General features: G+C 42.1%; 1 protein-coding gene across 5 annotated transcripts; it reads right to left on the bottom strand.

Moving 5' to 3' along the window:
* Positions 1–10,776: 10,776 nt before the first annotated feature.
* On the bottom strand, positions 10,777–15,837 carry RAB29 (RAB29, member RAS oncogene family). 5 transcript variants are annotated; one of them, XM_006215476.4, is made up of 6 exons: positions 15,743–15,837; positions 15,190–15,432; positions 13,183–13,254; positions 12,183–12,364; positions 11,770–11,891; positions 10,777–11,476 (listed from the first exon to the last, which is right to left on the bottom strand). In XM_006215476.4, exons 2-6 carry the CDS (start codon positions 15,311–15,313, stop codon positions 11,365–11,367), a joined length of 612 nt encoding a protein of 203 aa, XP_006215538.1. In that variant the 5' UTR covers positions 15,314–15,432; positions 15,743–15,837; the 3' UTR covers positions 10,777–11,364. The 5 variants fall into 5 exon arrangements, with proteins under 5 accessions (XP_006215538.1, XP_015104415.1, XP_072804448.1 ...); XM_015248929.3 differs by having other exon boundaries at positions 15,190–15,437; positions 15,743–15,822; XM_072948347.1 differs by lacking the exon at positions 15,743–15,837 and adding an exon at positions 15,554–15,729 and having other exon boundaries at positions 15,190–15,437.
* Between the last annotated feature and the right edge of the window lie 415 nt (positions 15,838–16,252).

Raw genomic sequence — 16,252 nt, 5'->3', positions numbered from 1 at the left:
TATGGAAAGGCTTTGGGACAGTCTCTGGCATACAGTAAATGCCATGTAAGTATTTGTTAAATTCAATCCCTGATCCCTGGAGAGGGGATGGGTGGGGCTGGCCCTAGACTCCCGTCAAATAACTGAGGGTAACTTAGATCATTCCATTTAAATGAATGAACATTTGTTGGATGCATAAAACTCTCAGAGGCAGAGCTCAGAATCCCTATAGTAAAGGCCAAGGTTTACCCCACCTTTGTAAAATAGACTTCAGTCCCTGCCGCAGGGAGCCTGTTAATAACCAACTGAAGATACACTCCATAAAGAAACCAACCAACCAACCCACCACTATCACCTCCTGAAAGGCTCTTGTAAAATCTGGCTTCCCTACTGGAAGAGAGTAGCACAGTCTGCCAGTAAAGCGTTAGTTTTATTTCCTCTTCCATGTCACTCCATCCTTTCTCCCTGATGTTGTTGTTGGTAATAAAAAAAAAAATGCATAATGTAAAATTCACCATTTTAACCGTTTTTAAGTGTGTAGTTCAGTGGCATTAAGTACGTTCACATCACCACCATCCATCTCTGGAAATTTTTCTTCCTCCCCAACGGTACTCTACTCATTAAACACTAATTCCCCATTCCCTCTCCCTAGCCTCTGCTATCAACCATTCTACTTTCTGTTTTCATGAATTTGACTACTCTAGGAACCTTTTAACTGGAATCATACCGTGTTTGTCCTTTTGTGATTGGCCTATTTCACTTAGCATAATGTCCTCCAGGTTCAACCATGTGGTAGCAGGTATCAACATTTTCTACCTTTCAAAGGCCGAATACTATTTTATTGTATGTATGTATCACATTTTGTTTACCCATTCAACTGCCAGTGCACACTTGGATTGCTTCCATATTTTGGCTTTTGTGAATAACTGCTCCTATGAACGGGTGGTGTACAAGTATCTCTTCAAGCCTGTTTTCAGTTCTCTAGGGTATGTACTCAGAAGTGGAATTGCTAGATCATATAGTAATTCTATTTTAAATCTTTTGAAGAATCTCCATACTATTTTCCACAGCAGGTGCACCATTTAACATTCCTACCAACAGTGCAAAGGGGTTCCAGTTTCTCCACATCTTGCCAACACTTATTTTGTTTTTTTGATAGTAGTCATCCTAATGGGTATCCAAGTATGTTTTGACTAAATGTACTGTCATCCATATTATTGTCAAAATGCCAGTGCAGAGACTGGTGTAGTGAGTAGTGATCACCAGTGACTTTATTGGAGGCTGTTTTATTAGGTCAGGTTGCTATTATTTTAGCAAGTACCATTATTTTTATTGTGAGACGAGATAGAGGAATCCTTGTTACTCATTTATTAAGTAATGAAAGGAACTGGCCAGAGTCTACATGTCCAGACAGGTGGAAAGTTCAGAGCAGATCTTCCAGACCTTGGCACTATAGTTTACTTCAAGGCCAGTATTCAGATGGCCACTGCATGAAGGCTTTTCCTCTTCCAAGGTGAGGGTCATATCCTCTCTCTCTCCTCACCTCAGCTTCAGCTAACATTTTCCCTCCATTTAGGGTGATTTCTGCTACTGAAACAAAAAGGATGTATATCTTGACATCCAGTTTAAATTGAAGGGAACAAATTGTTTATGCATTTGGTATTTCAACAAACACTGTCTCTCAGGAAGGAAGTAACTTAAGACTTGAACTTCGAATTTACTTTTTAGTGGACAAGTACAAAATTATGCCAACAAGAACCCTAGCACTGTCTCCCTGGCTGTCAAGAGGACCTGGAATACAATCTCCAACTCAGTTCCCTTCAGTGCATTCCCCCCAAATCTGCCCTGGTCTCCTGTTCAACCACAACTAGTTTGTAGGAAGCCGAAGAAAGACACTGATCATACACTAAGTTAGATCTGAGAAGTACCATCGGTTAACTTTGAAGGGATAATATATGTAATAAAACTGTGAGAAATTATGAAAGCAAAAAAAGCTCAAGAGATGGAAAGACAATTATTCCTTTTCCCTGGAAATGAGATTTAATGGTCTTTTAAACCCAATGCTTAATTTCCCCTATGATTTTAGTTATATTTTGAAAAGTAGACTTTTCCTTCCCCTCTGCAGATGTTAAAGATGATAAGAAGTGGTGATGCTGGGTGGCTGGGACTCATGACTCTTCCCCTAACAAAGACCCTTTTCCTTCAAGGCTATGTTATAGTAGCTGGGAGCATTGTAAAAAATTCTGAGCACTTACTCTGTGCTGGACACTCACAGTTCTCTGTCCTCATGAAAGACAGCCAACCAGATCTAAACATAGACACTGCTTCTACTGACCACAGGAACTCAGAAAGGTACTGTCCTTTTTTTTTTTCCCTTCTAGGTTTATTGAGGTATAATTGACAAATAAAATTGTATGAATTTAAAGTGTACAATGTGATGATTTGATACACATATACTTAGTGAAATGACTACTGTGATCAAGGTAATTAACCCATCTATCACTTTACATAGTTAGGAAAGGCATCTGTCTTTGAAGACCCTGCCAGGAATTTACAGACAGATTCTCTGGACTTTTTTTTTTTTAATCTTCTGCCTCCAACCTGCTGACTCTCTGACCTATCACAACACTCAGAAGAAAGGATGGGACAGAAGAGCCATATGTCTGGTTAGTTCTTCTGCAACCCCAGAGGCCAAATAACTGGCTTGGAGATAGGTTCATGGTTAAGGAGGATGATCCCTTGCCTCAGGTCACATTGACTGGACCCAAAGTCAATTTAAATTTAATTAATTTCTCAAGTGTATATTTCTTCTGCTCCAGACTTCCATCTTCCTCTCTACTTTTAAGAATATTAAGAGGTAAGTTTAGGGGGACTTCTGCTACTAAAACAAAAAGGATGTAAATCTTGACATCCAGTTTAAATTGAAGGGAAGAAAAACCCAATAGACTAATACTTGTTGTTCTGCTCAACACTAGTAAAATCCATAGAAAATTTACCCTTGTAACTTTGAGGACTTATCCATCTAAACCACTAACAAATACTGTTAAGTGAACATTGCTGAAAGGGGAGGCCTCAAGCACTGAAATTGTAATCAAGAATATAGGCCCTGAGCACCATGATTTACTACCTCGGTGACCTTCAGCAAATTTTAAACTCCTGTGCCTCTGCTTCTTCATCTGTACAATAGGAATAATTATTATTGGTCCTTACCTACTTCATAAGATTGGCAAAACAACAATAACAAAAAGGGCTCCCTTGTGAAAGCAGTTTGTACACTGTGAAGCACTGTGGGAGATAGAATGACTCATACTGTCTTCGCTGAAAGAAAAATCCCAAATCCAACAGCTGGTTTATTCCTCCAACAGAATACAACAAACCTTGAGCCCTGGGAACAGAGTTAACAAAGGCTGCCCACAGCTTACAGATGGAGAAAAGGTGGCGATGAGAAGTGATGACAGTCATCCTTCACCACCGTGAACGTCCAAGGTGTTGTCGCTCTTTCTCCACTATCTCCTATCCGTTCCAAGGAGAACTGATCTATTCCAAGCACACCCAGTGTGGGCATGATTCCACCAACTACTGCCAGCCTCTCTGCCTCTCTCTGAGTTCCAGCCCAGTATCCTGACTGCCTAACACACATTTCCACTTGGATATCCACAAGCTCAATTTATCTCTGCCAAACCAATTATCCCCCCTACTCACATTCTCCTCCTGACTCCTCTATTTCTGTCAGCGGCATCCTTAATCACCGAAGCTCAAATCGTTGGTGCTACTGACTCTGTCCTGACATCTCACTCTTAGTGGAAACCTCTTGATTCTCTCTTCACTGCTTGTCTCAAATTCACTTTTCACTCGCCATTTCCATTGCTAATCATTCATGCTTAAACTACTGTTTCTCCCTTCTCTTCTTTTTTTGTAATCTGTGGTAGATGTAACAGACAAAGCACAGCGTTCATGTCATTTCTATACTCAAATTTTCAATACATCCTTATAGCTCCCATAATAAAGTATGAATGCTTTATATTAGCATTTAAGCTACTACCAGAGAGATTTCTTAAGCACAAATCTAATATTACTCTGCTTAAAATCTCTCCATGAACTGGGGAAAACATTTGCCATATGTATGACAAAAGGTTAATATCCTTAAAATACAAAGAGCGTTTACAAAAGCACTAAGAAAAAGACAACAAAATAAAAACAGACACAGGATACAAACAGGTGACTAACAAAACAAATGACGAATACATTCCAATATACGCTCACCCATGACAAAAAAAAAAAACAAACGTTTTTTTATTTTGTTTTTTTACTTCTCAGGTTGGTAGAAGTTGAATATAGTCTTGTTAAGGGGATATAGGTAAAAACTAGCCCCTGAGATCCTTTTGGTGGGAGTATATGTTGGTATCAACATTTTGGAGGAAAATTTGGCACTATATTTAAATTTAAACTGTGTATACTCTTTGACTCACTTTTAGGAGCTCCTAAAGAAGATTTCATGTAAGTTTAAAAATATATAAAGATGTTAGTTTGTGGCATTATTTGTGAGAGAGTAAAAAGAAAGAACCCAAACATCCATTAGTAGATAACTGGTCATGTAAATCGTAATACATCTAAACAATCCTATGCAGCAATGAAAAGGAATGAGGTAGAACTGTATGTTCTTACATGGGGAGATGGCCAAGATACATTAAAAAGAAAAAAAGCAAGTTGCGGAAAGCCTCATATGAGCCTTTCTTCTTTTTTAAGGGGAAGTGGTGGTATAGTTGAGACTGCATATGTGGAGAAAAACCTGGAAGAATATTCAAACTCCTAATCAGGTTGTCTTCAGAAGTCAGGTTACGAAAGACTTCTATCTCCTTCTAACAAAATATCTGCATCGTTTGAATCTTAAAAATAATGTTTATTCTTGGCTCTACTACCAGCTAGTTGTGTGACCCCCAGACAAGTTCTTTAACCCACTATTCCTCAGTTTTCCCATCTGTGGTAGGCACAATAACGGTCCCTGAAAAAAGGTGCATGACCTAATCTCTGGAACCTGTGAATGTGGGGAGGAGAATTGGGTTGCTAATCAGCTGATCTTAATGTGAAATTAACTTGGATTATCTGGGTGGACCTCATGTAATCACAAGGGTCCTTAAAAAGTGGCAGATGGGGACAGGAAAGGTCAGAAAGACAAGATGTGAGAATGACTTGACCAGCCTTTGCTGGCTCTGAAGACAGAAGAAAGGGACCATGGGCCAAGGAACGTGGATGGCCTCGAGAAGACAGAAAAGGTAAGAAAATGATTCTTCCCTGTAGCCTCTAGAAAGGAATGCGACCCTGCCAACAACTTACTTTTAGCCCACTGTGACCCATTTTAGATCTCTAGAATTCTAAAATAAATTTCTGTTGTTTTAAGCCATTAAACAAAACTAATAATGTTTATGTATTTTTCAATAAGAAAAAAATACTAAAAAAGCAATTAAACCCTTAACAGTTCTCCACTACAAGGTGAAGTTCAATGCCTTGGCATGGCCTATGGAGCTCTCCTTGTTTGGCTCTATCTCCAACCTCATTTTCTCCCAGTCCCCTTCTTCCTCCCCAACCCTGCACAGCTTCAGCTGTAATAAACATCCACTGTCCTTCAAGCAAGCTCTGCTGTTTATTGCATGGCCTCATACCTTTATTCACTTTATTCTGTCTAAAATTGCGTCTCTTCTTGTTCTCCAGCTGGCAGCTCTCCTCCAGCTGGACTGCCCTCTCTTCCATGAGGCTTTTCCTGATCTTCCTCCTTGTCCTCCATCACTGCAAGAAGTAGCCTCCTGCAGCGAGATGCTGTCCTTTTACATTCTGGCCCCGTTCTGGACCGCCCTTCCTGGACAGAAACCTTCTCTTCCCCAGGCCTTCATCCCATGCATCTAATTAAGTACCTGGTACATGGTAAGTATGTCACTACTGGTTAAATTAATGACGTATACAACCTGTCCATGCTCGTTCTAACCTTATTTCCCACTGCTGTACAACAGGAGCCCTTTGGTCATGGCTACTTCCTAAACCTGTGTAAAAAATTCTAAACCTCCTTTTCTCCCAACCTGAAATCCTTTCCCACTTCTTTCTTGATTTATATCCATCTCATGTCTCACTTCCCTTTAAGAAATCTTTTTTGACCTCCTTCTTTGGACTTCTATGGCATAGATCTTTATACCCCCCACTGTAAACTGGATACATAAAAGGTATGTAATCAAAAATGATTGAAATGTGAATACAATTATATGAAAAAAATCCATGCATTAAAAAATGAATTGATGGGAGAGGATATAGCTCAGTGGTAGAGCACATGCCTGGCGTGCAGGAGGTCCTGGGTTCAATCCCCAGTACCTCCATTAAAAAAAAAAAAGTTAAAAAAGTGAACTGAACACAAATTTATCAAAATGTAAATAGGTTCTGTTTGGGGTGTGGGGCTATAGGTGGTTTGGATTTTCCTTCTTTTCTCCATTTTCCTTAATGAATAGATTGAAATTTTTCATTATAAAAGTATTTGAAAACCTGTATGCCCATTTAATAAATTACTCTTTATTTTCACCATACAGAAAGTTTATTATGTGGGGAAACTTTAAGGATGCCACCACCAAAACACACACATACAAAATGGGAGGCAGTGTATTGTATGTAGTAAAGGGAGTTTCTGGAGTCATCCTGCTTAAGGTTAAAAGTCAGTTTGCCACTCACTAGCTGTCTAACCTTGAGCAAAGTCTTAATTTTTGTGCCTTAAGTCTCTATATAATGTAGAATCATAGGGTCATCATGAAAATAAAAATAAATCCATGTGAAATGCTTAGAAGAATATGTACTTGGCTTCCAAAAACACTCAGATGTTACTACTGGCAGCAACAGTTGAAAATGGAATGACTGTTAAAATCCCTGTACTTATATATATAAAATAAACAAGGTCCTACTGCACAGCACAGGAACTATATTCAGTATCTTGTAATAAACTATAATGGATAAGAATAAAAAATAGGTTTAAAAAAATCTCTGTACTTGCAAACAAGAAAGCGGATAATCAAAATTAAAAGACACTCATTGCATTTGGGTGGCATATCTTAGTAAGTGGAACATGTCAAACATCTCAGGACATAGCTGCACTGCATGCTATTCAAGTCACACATAATTTGGTCCCAAATTTAATTACCCATGTCTTTATTCCACACGTGAACATGGTCTCAAAATCTATGTAACACAGACCAAGAGTTTCAAACCCAGAAGGGGACAGTTCTGTTTCTCTAAATGTCTGGGCTTAGTTTTCTAAAATAGGTTTTTCAGGTCAGATGCTTCCCAGAAAGTAAATGACAGAATGGAGATGGGGAAATTAGAAGATTTGCAGTTATGTCTTGGCTTTATTACAAATTCAACCGGCTGCTTTTCAGTCAGTCAAATTTTGAGATACTTGTTCCCTCAAACATAAAGTAGGAAGAAATATTTGCTTTCTTATTTCCAAGATAGTGTAAGAAGCACACACAACTCACAGATCTGAGGGAAGAGTTTGTACCAAATCAGATATTGGCATCCAGGACTACTGCACTGCCCTTCTCATATCAGGATAAATCATAAAATCTTCCTTTCCTATCTGCTTTCTCCTCTTTACTCCCATTAATATGTAGTTAGTTTCTAATTGGATGGACTTTGGGTGTAAATCAAATTAGAATCTTAAGAAAAGGTATCAAAACAGCACCACCACAGCATAACATAATATTAAATGAATGCAGTGGTAAATTTTGTGCATCACTTGACTAGGCCATGGAGTGATATTTGGTCAAACATTACCCTGCGTGTTTCTGTGAGGGTGTTTTTGGAGGAGATCAACATTTAAATCAGTACATGGAGTAAAGCAGATTGTTCTCCCTAATGTGGGTGGGCCTCACCCAATCAGTTGAAGGCCATAATAGAACAAAAAGTTGACCCTGGCCTGAGTAAGAAACAATTCTCTTGCCTGGTGGCCTCTAAACTGCAATATCAGCTCTTCCAGTCTGCCAGCCTTAGGAGTTGAACTGGGACATCAGCTCCACAGGTTTTGGGCTTGCCAACCTTCATAATCACACTGGCAAAATTCTTATAATAAATCCCTTTGTGTATGTGTATATAAACACCCCCCCCACACAGACATCTTACTAGTTCTGTTTTCCTAGAGCACCCTAAGGGAGAGATATACCATTATTATACTGAAACTGCAGATAAAACTGGAGAGAATTCAGATTATGCTTGAAAGCCAAAGAGAAGCAGGTTTTTCTAAGGACCACAGAGGTCACATGCAGATATATTCTCAAGTCTCTAGTATTTATGGCTGAATCAAAAATGTATGTAGCGTTCTTACCAACACACATTTCCTAGTGGCTTCCTACCTATTCCAACTCACAGCTTTGGGGGATTATTTGGCTTTAATAAATGACTCACTTATTAAGCTGAGGACTCTTCCTATACAGAGTAAACCAAGTGGGGTGAAGGAGAAAAGGACATAGGTTTGTTTCCTTGAGCATCTGATCACTGGGTTTTATGGAATAGCTACCATGGAGATTTTTCCATCTTCTAACCATGGCCTTAGATCATGTCAAAAGCAGGCCACTGCCTACAAAAGGATGACAGGCAGGAAAAGCCTCATGTTAGATGGGACAGTGTCCTGAGGACAGAAGACAAACCACCAAAGGAAAAGAGTTAAATCTGGAGAGAAAAGGAAAAAATGAGGAACCTAAATATTCCTTAGCAATAGCGAAGGAAATGAGTTAGGGAAATCATCTTGGAGTAGTTCCAGCTCATCAGTGGTGCAAAAGAGCAAACCATCCCTCACTGCTGGGGCCTTCCTTGACCTGTGGTCCCTTCCCAGCTTGATCACTCAGTTATTCTGTTCAAAGTAGCAAGCCAGGGCAGTCACCATCCCACAGCTCTGTTCTCCGCCCTTCCTTGGGTCTCTCAGAACACTCTGCAGGGAGTGCTTATGTTTCCTTTTTGGCCATAAACCAGTTGAATGATGGGAGGGGCACCTTGTCTCAAATATGGACATTTTTCTAAGGAAAGGTTACAATGATATCCATGTTCCAAACAATTTTACCCAAGAGGTTGCATCCAAATGATAGGATCTAATTATTTTTAGTATAATCACACTTCTAATCATGTAAATATTTTCTTCTTCTTTATCTTAATTGCTTTCCCTTTTCTTTATGAATGGGGACATGGAGAGAAATTAGTTATATTTCAATTTCTTCTTTAATTAGTTTCAGGCCCATAATGTTCACCAATTGGGAGATAAAATCCAGAAGGACTAGCAGGCCAGCCTCCAGCAATGCTTGAAAAAGCAGGAATATCCTGAGTCAGCAAGTGGGAAAAGAAAGCATTTTCAGTTTTTTAAAATGGTCACACTAACAAGCAGTATTTGGGGAGTTACACCAAGTACTGAATTTGAATGGCGCAATCGGTACTAGTAAATTTACAGATAAACAGAGTAACATTTACCTTCATTTTTAAAGAAGTTATTTTAAAAAATAAAGTTTCCATTTTCACAATACTCTCAGTATAAAGTAACACTTTAACAAACTCACACTAAAGGCTAGTAACGACCATGACTATAATATGCATTTCCCATTTATTTGTGATTTTGCAAGAGTTCAAACCAGTGAATATAAAATCAATTTTCTTTTCACAGAGAACTTGTTACTCCACTATTATTTGCAGAGTCGTTGTAATAAAAACTCTACTTGGAAAGGGTAATACAAAAAAGAACCTGAATGTCTCAAAAGACTGTGCAAAATTTATAACTGGCATTAAAAACCAACCAGCCACTGAAGGCTCTTTTTGATGTCTGGCCTCTGCTCTCTCTTAGGACAGTGGTTTTCAAAGTCTGGTGTGCATCAAAACCATTTGGAGGGCTAACAGAGCCTATGGAAGCCCAGGATCATTTCCACAGAGAAGGCCTGGGTCTCTGTATCTTTACCAAGTTCTCCAGCAATGGCTTCCAAACCAAGCTGATCAGAATCACCTGGGGAGCTTTGAAAACCACCACCACCAAGTTCCCCTGCTTCACCCCTGGACATTTTGGTTCAGCAGGTTTGAGGCTGGGAAACAGAAATTTTAAAGCATTTTATTTTTTAAATTTTAAACAAACTTCCCAGGTGGTTCTGATCAGTCAGGTTTGGGAACCACAGACTTAGGACACTTATATAAATAAGTGTCTCTCAAAGAACTCTATACCTCTGAGGGCACTAAGAATAGTCATAACTTTGGGTTGGTTATAAATCACCATCCTGTGAGAATTTAACGAATTAAACTGTCTAGAAGTGATTTGATACTAAAAACTCCACCCAATTTAGCACTTAAATTACCTAATGATGTTCTGTCTACTCTCCACTCCCAGGCAAAGGTATAAACACAATGTTTATTTCCTATGGCTGTTAAGTGCTAGCTACCCAAAGTGCTCTTAAGCAAGTTGCCCCACAGGATTTTGTTCTGCTAACCTCTCTCTCTTCTTCCATTCAGACTCTGGGAGCTGCGAGGAACAGACCTATTTCAGGGCATTAGGCAGCAAGACCTCAACCCAGAAACCTGCAAACTCCACCCCTATCCCACTGGGAGAGCAACACTAGGAAACCTTAATGTGAGAATTAATTTCTTTGGGGAAAGAAATGTCCTCATCACACAAGATACACAGTTTAAAAGGCTGACTATTCTTAAACCAAGACGAGAAAGCTAATTATGACTTCAGAAGCTTAAAAGAATGCAGTGACTTTTTGGTTTACCTCCAGTGACCTCAAACCCATAGATATCCAGTCCCACTCCTTCTGCATCTGAGAATCAGATGTTTAAATTCAAAGTCCAAGCAATGACTTACAAGGAATTTGGGAAGTGACCTTTGATCTCATTTTCCTTGCAACCTGAAGGCCTATTAGGCTGAGATATCAATGTACATCAAACAGAAATATATGCTCAAAGGCAGGTGAGAATTATGATCCTTAAAACATAACTGCTGGTGGCAGGGCGGTGGGTAGCGCTCAGTGGTAGAGCACATGCTTAGCACGCATGAGGTCCTGGGTTCGATCCCCAGTACCTCTTTTAAAAACAAACAAACCCCAGAGCTGCTGACTTCTAATCCTTCCCATGAAATCCCAGATCACAAACTGAGGGATGAGACAAACTTTCTTGTACAGAAGGCACTGACTGGGCCACAGCAAGTGAGAGGCAACTTGCACAAGAGGCAGAAATGCACGTGGGTCCCAGGTGTCTTTACTGAGTGATGATGGCCCTCCTTACTGGACAGTCGGGCGGGGGCAGTTGAAATGTACTTGGTAAAACTGCTGGGTGGGCAGCCGAAGGGACGAGAAAGACCTCGTAGAAATGGGAGGGAAAACAAGCCAAACGCTCTTAGCAGCAGGCCCAGCTGGAGGAAGGCTTGGTTTGCAGGTTGATATAGTTCCCTTGGGTGGACAAAGACATATCTTCTCTGGAATTGCTCATCATCTTTTCAATGAGGACTCTAAAAAGCAAATAAACAATAAGCCTGAGGAGGTGGATGGAGAAAAGGGAGAAATGGCAGACACTGTCTCTTCTTATCACCAGAAGGCATTCAGTAAAGCCACATGGTTTAAATGCCCATTTGTCCCCAGTTATCTCAGGAGAGAAGACATCATCCCTGACCTTCGGAAGCTGGCATTTCAGTGGCTCGGTCTGTTCCTGCTTGCTCAGAAACAAGAAAAGAAGGTCCAAGAGGCTGTATTGCAAGATGGGTAAATCTGCGTGCCTATCCCCCAAACAGCATGAGCTACTCACCTCATGGCCTCATTAATGTTTTTGTTCTCCTTGACTGATGTTTCTGTCCAGCCTGTGAAACCGTTTTCTCTACTGAACCGGTCAACCTGGTCTCTGCTCACAGCCCAGGGGGACAGATCGCACTGGCAAAGAAAATAAATAAAAGGTAATACCATAAAATTCCTCAGGAAAGGAATGTTGCTCGGATACCTGTGGACTGGAAACAGTTCCCCCAGTGGCTAGAACAGCACCATCTGAAATCCACAATCAGCATTCTTCCCAAAGAGTCCCAGCATCTCTTGAAAGGAGGCAGAGGAGATTTTGCCAACTTGAGAAGGGGAGGTGGATACCCAGGATCAGAGTGCATCTTAGATACACTTACTCTCTGACCACAGATTGAGACCAGAGGCCATTTTCCAAAACTAACCACATACCTTGTTGGCCAAGAGCAGGCAGGGCACGGGCTCTCCATTAGGCAGCGTGAGCTTGCTGTCCAGGTCCTGCTTCCATCTCTGGCTGTTGCTGAAGGTAGTGGCGTTGGTAACATCAAACATAATAACACAGGCAGAGGCGTCCCGATAGTAAAGTCGTGTCATAGAGGTGAAGCGTTCCTGCCCTGGGAAGACAGCAGACAGTTCTTGAGAAGGTCATCCTGAGAACCAGTCTCAGGACCCTCCCTGACACCCTGCCCTTTCCACCTTCGTTGTGGGAAAGAGGGCAGGAGGCGTAGCGGGTGAGCCCAGATCCTGCACCCAGAGGCCCAATTCCAAATCCCTGCTCTGTCATTTACTATCTATGTGACTTTGGACAAGTCAAGCTTTCAGTGCTTCAGATCTCTCATCTGTAAAGTGGGGGGAAAGGCCGTAGCTTTTACCATAGGGTTACCGTGAGGATTAATGGGTCAGAGATTCTAAAATGCTTAGAAAAGTGCTTGGCACAAAATAGATAAGGGTCAGCTTTTATTATCATTGTTTCTATTTTCTTGTTTCTCACCATGGTCAGCTGGAAACCTAGAAAGCACACCATCCTCCTGCTGTGGGAGCGTGCACCTGGAGAGTTCTGGAGGGTTCACCACCTCGCCAGCCCCTCCACCCACAGAGACTGCTCTACGTTTATTCAGGGAAAAACATCTACAACATCTCCAGCTTATATATCCTCAGAGCAGCTTAATCATTCCAGCTTCAGAAAAACTTCTTTTTTAAAAAGAACTTTTTTTGTTCTATTTTGTTTTTCTGTATGGAGGTGCTGGGGATTGAACCCAGGAATTCCTGCATGCTAAGCCCGTGCCCTTCCACTGAGCTATACACCCTGTTCGCCCTCAAACCACCCCTCCCAAAAAAACCCCACCTGGTTTTGCAGAACACTTATTCTCTGAAAGCCTGCTGGTCAAACCAAAATTTCTTCCCTTGTTCTTGCCCAGTCTTCCCAGCCTACCTGCAATATCCCACAGCTGGAGCCGCACCATCTCCGAGTCAGACCACTGGAGAACCTTCAGGGCAAAATCCACTGGAAATACACATAAGATATACTCGGATAAAATTTACTGTTAACAAATCCACAGATAAATTCATATCAAACATGCAATTACAACCCTAGGGGAACACAACTCCAATTCCATTCATTTATTATTTGTTTATTTATTTGTAACCCCTCAGCAGACTTGAGATGAGCTGAGTTCATGTATTAAGTGTGGGGATGAGCTCACACGCATGCACTCTCCCAAGGCGTCTCCAGCTTTTACTCTCCTGTCAAACCAATTTATTTGATACTACTTGTCTCTAAGACTGGGGATAGGAAGGCGGGAGTAATTATGAAAACTACTCCTCATCTCAGGTTAGACAGTTTCTGGGAGATGTAGGGGGTTTTCTCAGAGAGGGGATGATGGGGTAGAAGGGGGAAATGAGGTAAATGTGGTGACTCGCATCTTCCACATTCAATTTTACTGCTGGTTTCTAATCCACTCACACTATGAGAAAAACACGCCCTTGGGGAAATGCTACACCCTCCATAAGGCAGTAGGAATTATCTCGGACAGGAATGGGATAAAGCGCAAAGGTCTCAGAGGGATTCCCAGGAAGAAGCTGATGCTTAAGAGCTGTGCTGGAATCTATTGCTGTGTTTATAGATGCTGAGAGCCCATGAGTCAAGGCCGAGGAAAGAGCTTTCTGATAAGGACCGAAATAGGATCATTTCCAAGGTTTGGAAACATATTTTTCCACATCTGTGACAGAAATGAAAACTAGGGGAAATTTAGAATAAACACTGAAAAAAATTAGCCAGTCTATTATATTCTTTCCTAAAGGAAAGCTAGAGCAATTGCTAAAAATTAATGGGACACTATTAAACCAAATCCATGAAACAGGGACCCTCATATTATTGGAGGGCAGGGGCAGAGTAGTCAGGAAACAATCTTTGAAACTTTAAACCCTTAATTTTGCTGGATGTTCTTAAGGAGAATGTTTTCATTGCAATGCAAAGGCATGTTAATTTTTTTTAAAATTCCATAATGAACACCAGCACACATTTTCAAAACTTACATTACTGTAAAGTTTTTTTTACCTTAAAAAAGTTCTTTTAATGGAGATAAATAAATGTTTGTTACTCTCCCTCTTCACCAGCTCTCCCCATCTAAACTTATAATTAAAAGGCATTTCTCCTTCAGAAAAGACATTGAGTCCAAAGGCCACACCCCTGGGAAGAAATTAGTTAACTCTTGGTGTTCCGTTCATTCTTCCCCTCCTCAGGGAGAGAGAAAAGGGGGTAGGAAGATAGGTCAGAGCAGTGGCATATTTCACATTCTATGAAGAATTCCTAGGTTGTCTTTATTTAAGCAATCAATGGACAAAAAACACACAGCTCATCAGCCCTCATAAGCATCTGATCGTGTGGCCAAGTGGCTCTCCCATGCGATCACTCCCACCTCCCATAAACAAAGCTGGGCTCCCTGAGGCCAGGTTAAACACCCTTCTATTCCCTCAACAGGTGCCTGGAACTCCCGTGAGGGGCAGGACAACAGCCCCAGCTGGCACCTAACCAGGCCCTCCCGGAGGGTTTCTGCTGCCTCTGCTGATCGCAGAGATTTGCCCATGACCGCTTGGAAGGCTAGGCTGCAGGAGGAGACTGCAGCTCACAGTTCCCCAGCGAAAGGCAGCAACTAGTCATCTTCTCATCCTCCCTTCCCCATTCGCATGGTCACACCTTTGCTCTATTTCTTTCCTGGCAGTCAGCGCAGGCTGGGAAAACCTAACTGGGGAAATCCAAGAGAGGAATGCAAATCCAACACCCAGCGATGACCCCCTTCAGGATCCCAGACATCTACTTCCTGACCCGAGGAAGGACCCAAGGACACTAAACTCCCCGTTCCCCCACCCGACTCGAGTCCACAGCTCGAATTCGTGGTCCCGGCCTCTTGTCTACCCCGTCCCCGCAGCGACGTCTCACCTCCCACCGTGGACTTGTAGTGTTTGCTGAAGCTGTCCTGGGAATATCGCTGCACCAGCGACGTCTTGCCCACTGCGGCGTCCCCCACCACCAGCACTTTGAACAGGTGATCGCGGCTGCCCATGGCTAGCGGGACAGACGTTTCAGGAAGGCGGGAAGTGGGGGAGTCGCTTATTTTAACCCCTTTGGCTCCAGACCTCGTTCAAACTGAAGTTTGGCATTCCTGCCCACCGCCCGCTGGGGCTGCTCTGACGAGAAAGCAAAAAAGGAAACTTTGCACTCAACCTATACGCGCTTCCTCCCCGCGCGGCCGCAGCCTGGGTGGGGCGCAGGGCGCAAGTTCCGAGCCCCCGGCTGCTCTCACCTTCTCCCCGTCTCGGCCCCGCTGCCGAGAAATGGGATGAAGCACCACGGTGGGTGCCTCACCCACCGGGACTTCCCCAGAGTTGCTCCAGCGAGCGTCTGAACCGGGCCAGCTCATCTTACGGTTGGGGAGAAGATGGGGCCCTCCCTCCACCGCACAAACCAACTTTGGGGAAAGAGCCGCTCACACCTTGACTAGCTGGACCCAGTTACCGCCCCAGGCGGCGCGCTCCCTCTCGCCTTCCTCCGCGTGCGTCACGTGCAGGGTTGCTTAGGACACTACATTTCCCAGCTGACCTCGCGGTGAAGAGAACTAGCCGTGTGTGGAGACTCGCCCGCGTGGCCTCCTGGGAGGTGTAGTTTATGCACTGTTCTTGCTTTTAAAAACCTACACAAAGTTTCAAACTCCTTCAACCGTTTGGAATCTTATTTTTAAATGATTCCGAGAAAGATCCTTAAGAAGCGATTTATTTGACCATGATCTAACTTGCCTAAATCCGTCCTTAGATAGATTTCTCATTATCTCTAAAAGTGTTACGGAGCTAAGATTAAAAATTATGCCACAGATTCCATACCTTGCTCCACTAATAAAAGCTCAAGCCTCGTCCCTCATGCTCCAAGTGAAGTCCATTTACTATTCTTCCAATCAGATAGACAACTCCAGGATCTCGTGAACATAATGAAGGCTAGCTCTTACATT

Source organism: Vicugna pacos, chromosome 23 (genome assembly GCF_048564905.1).
Source record: "Vicugna pacos chromosome 23, VicPac4, whole genome shotgun sequence".
Lineage (NCBI taxonomy): Eukaryota > Metazoa > Chordata > Mammalia > Artiodactyla > Camelidae > Vicugna > Vicugna pacos.
The sequence above is the reverse complement of the archived record's forward strand: the minus strand, read 5'-3'. Positions and strand labels throughout refer to the sequence as shown.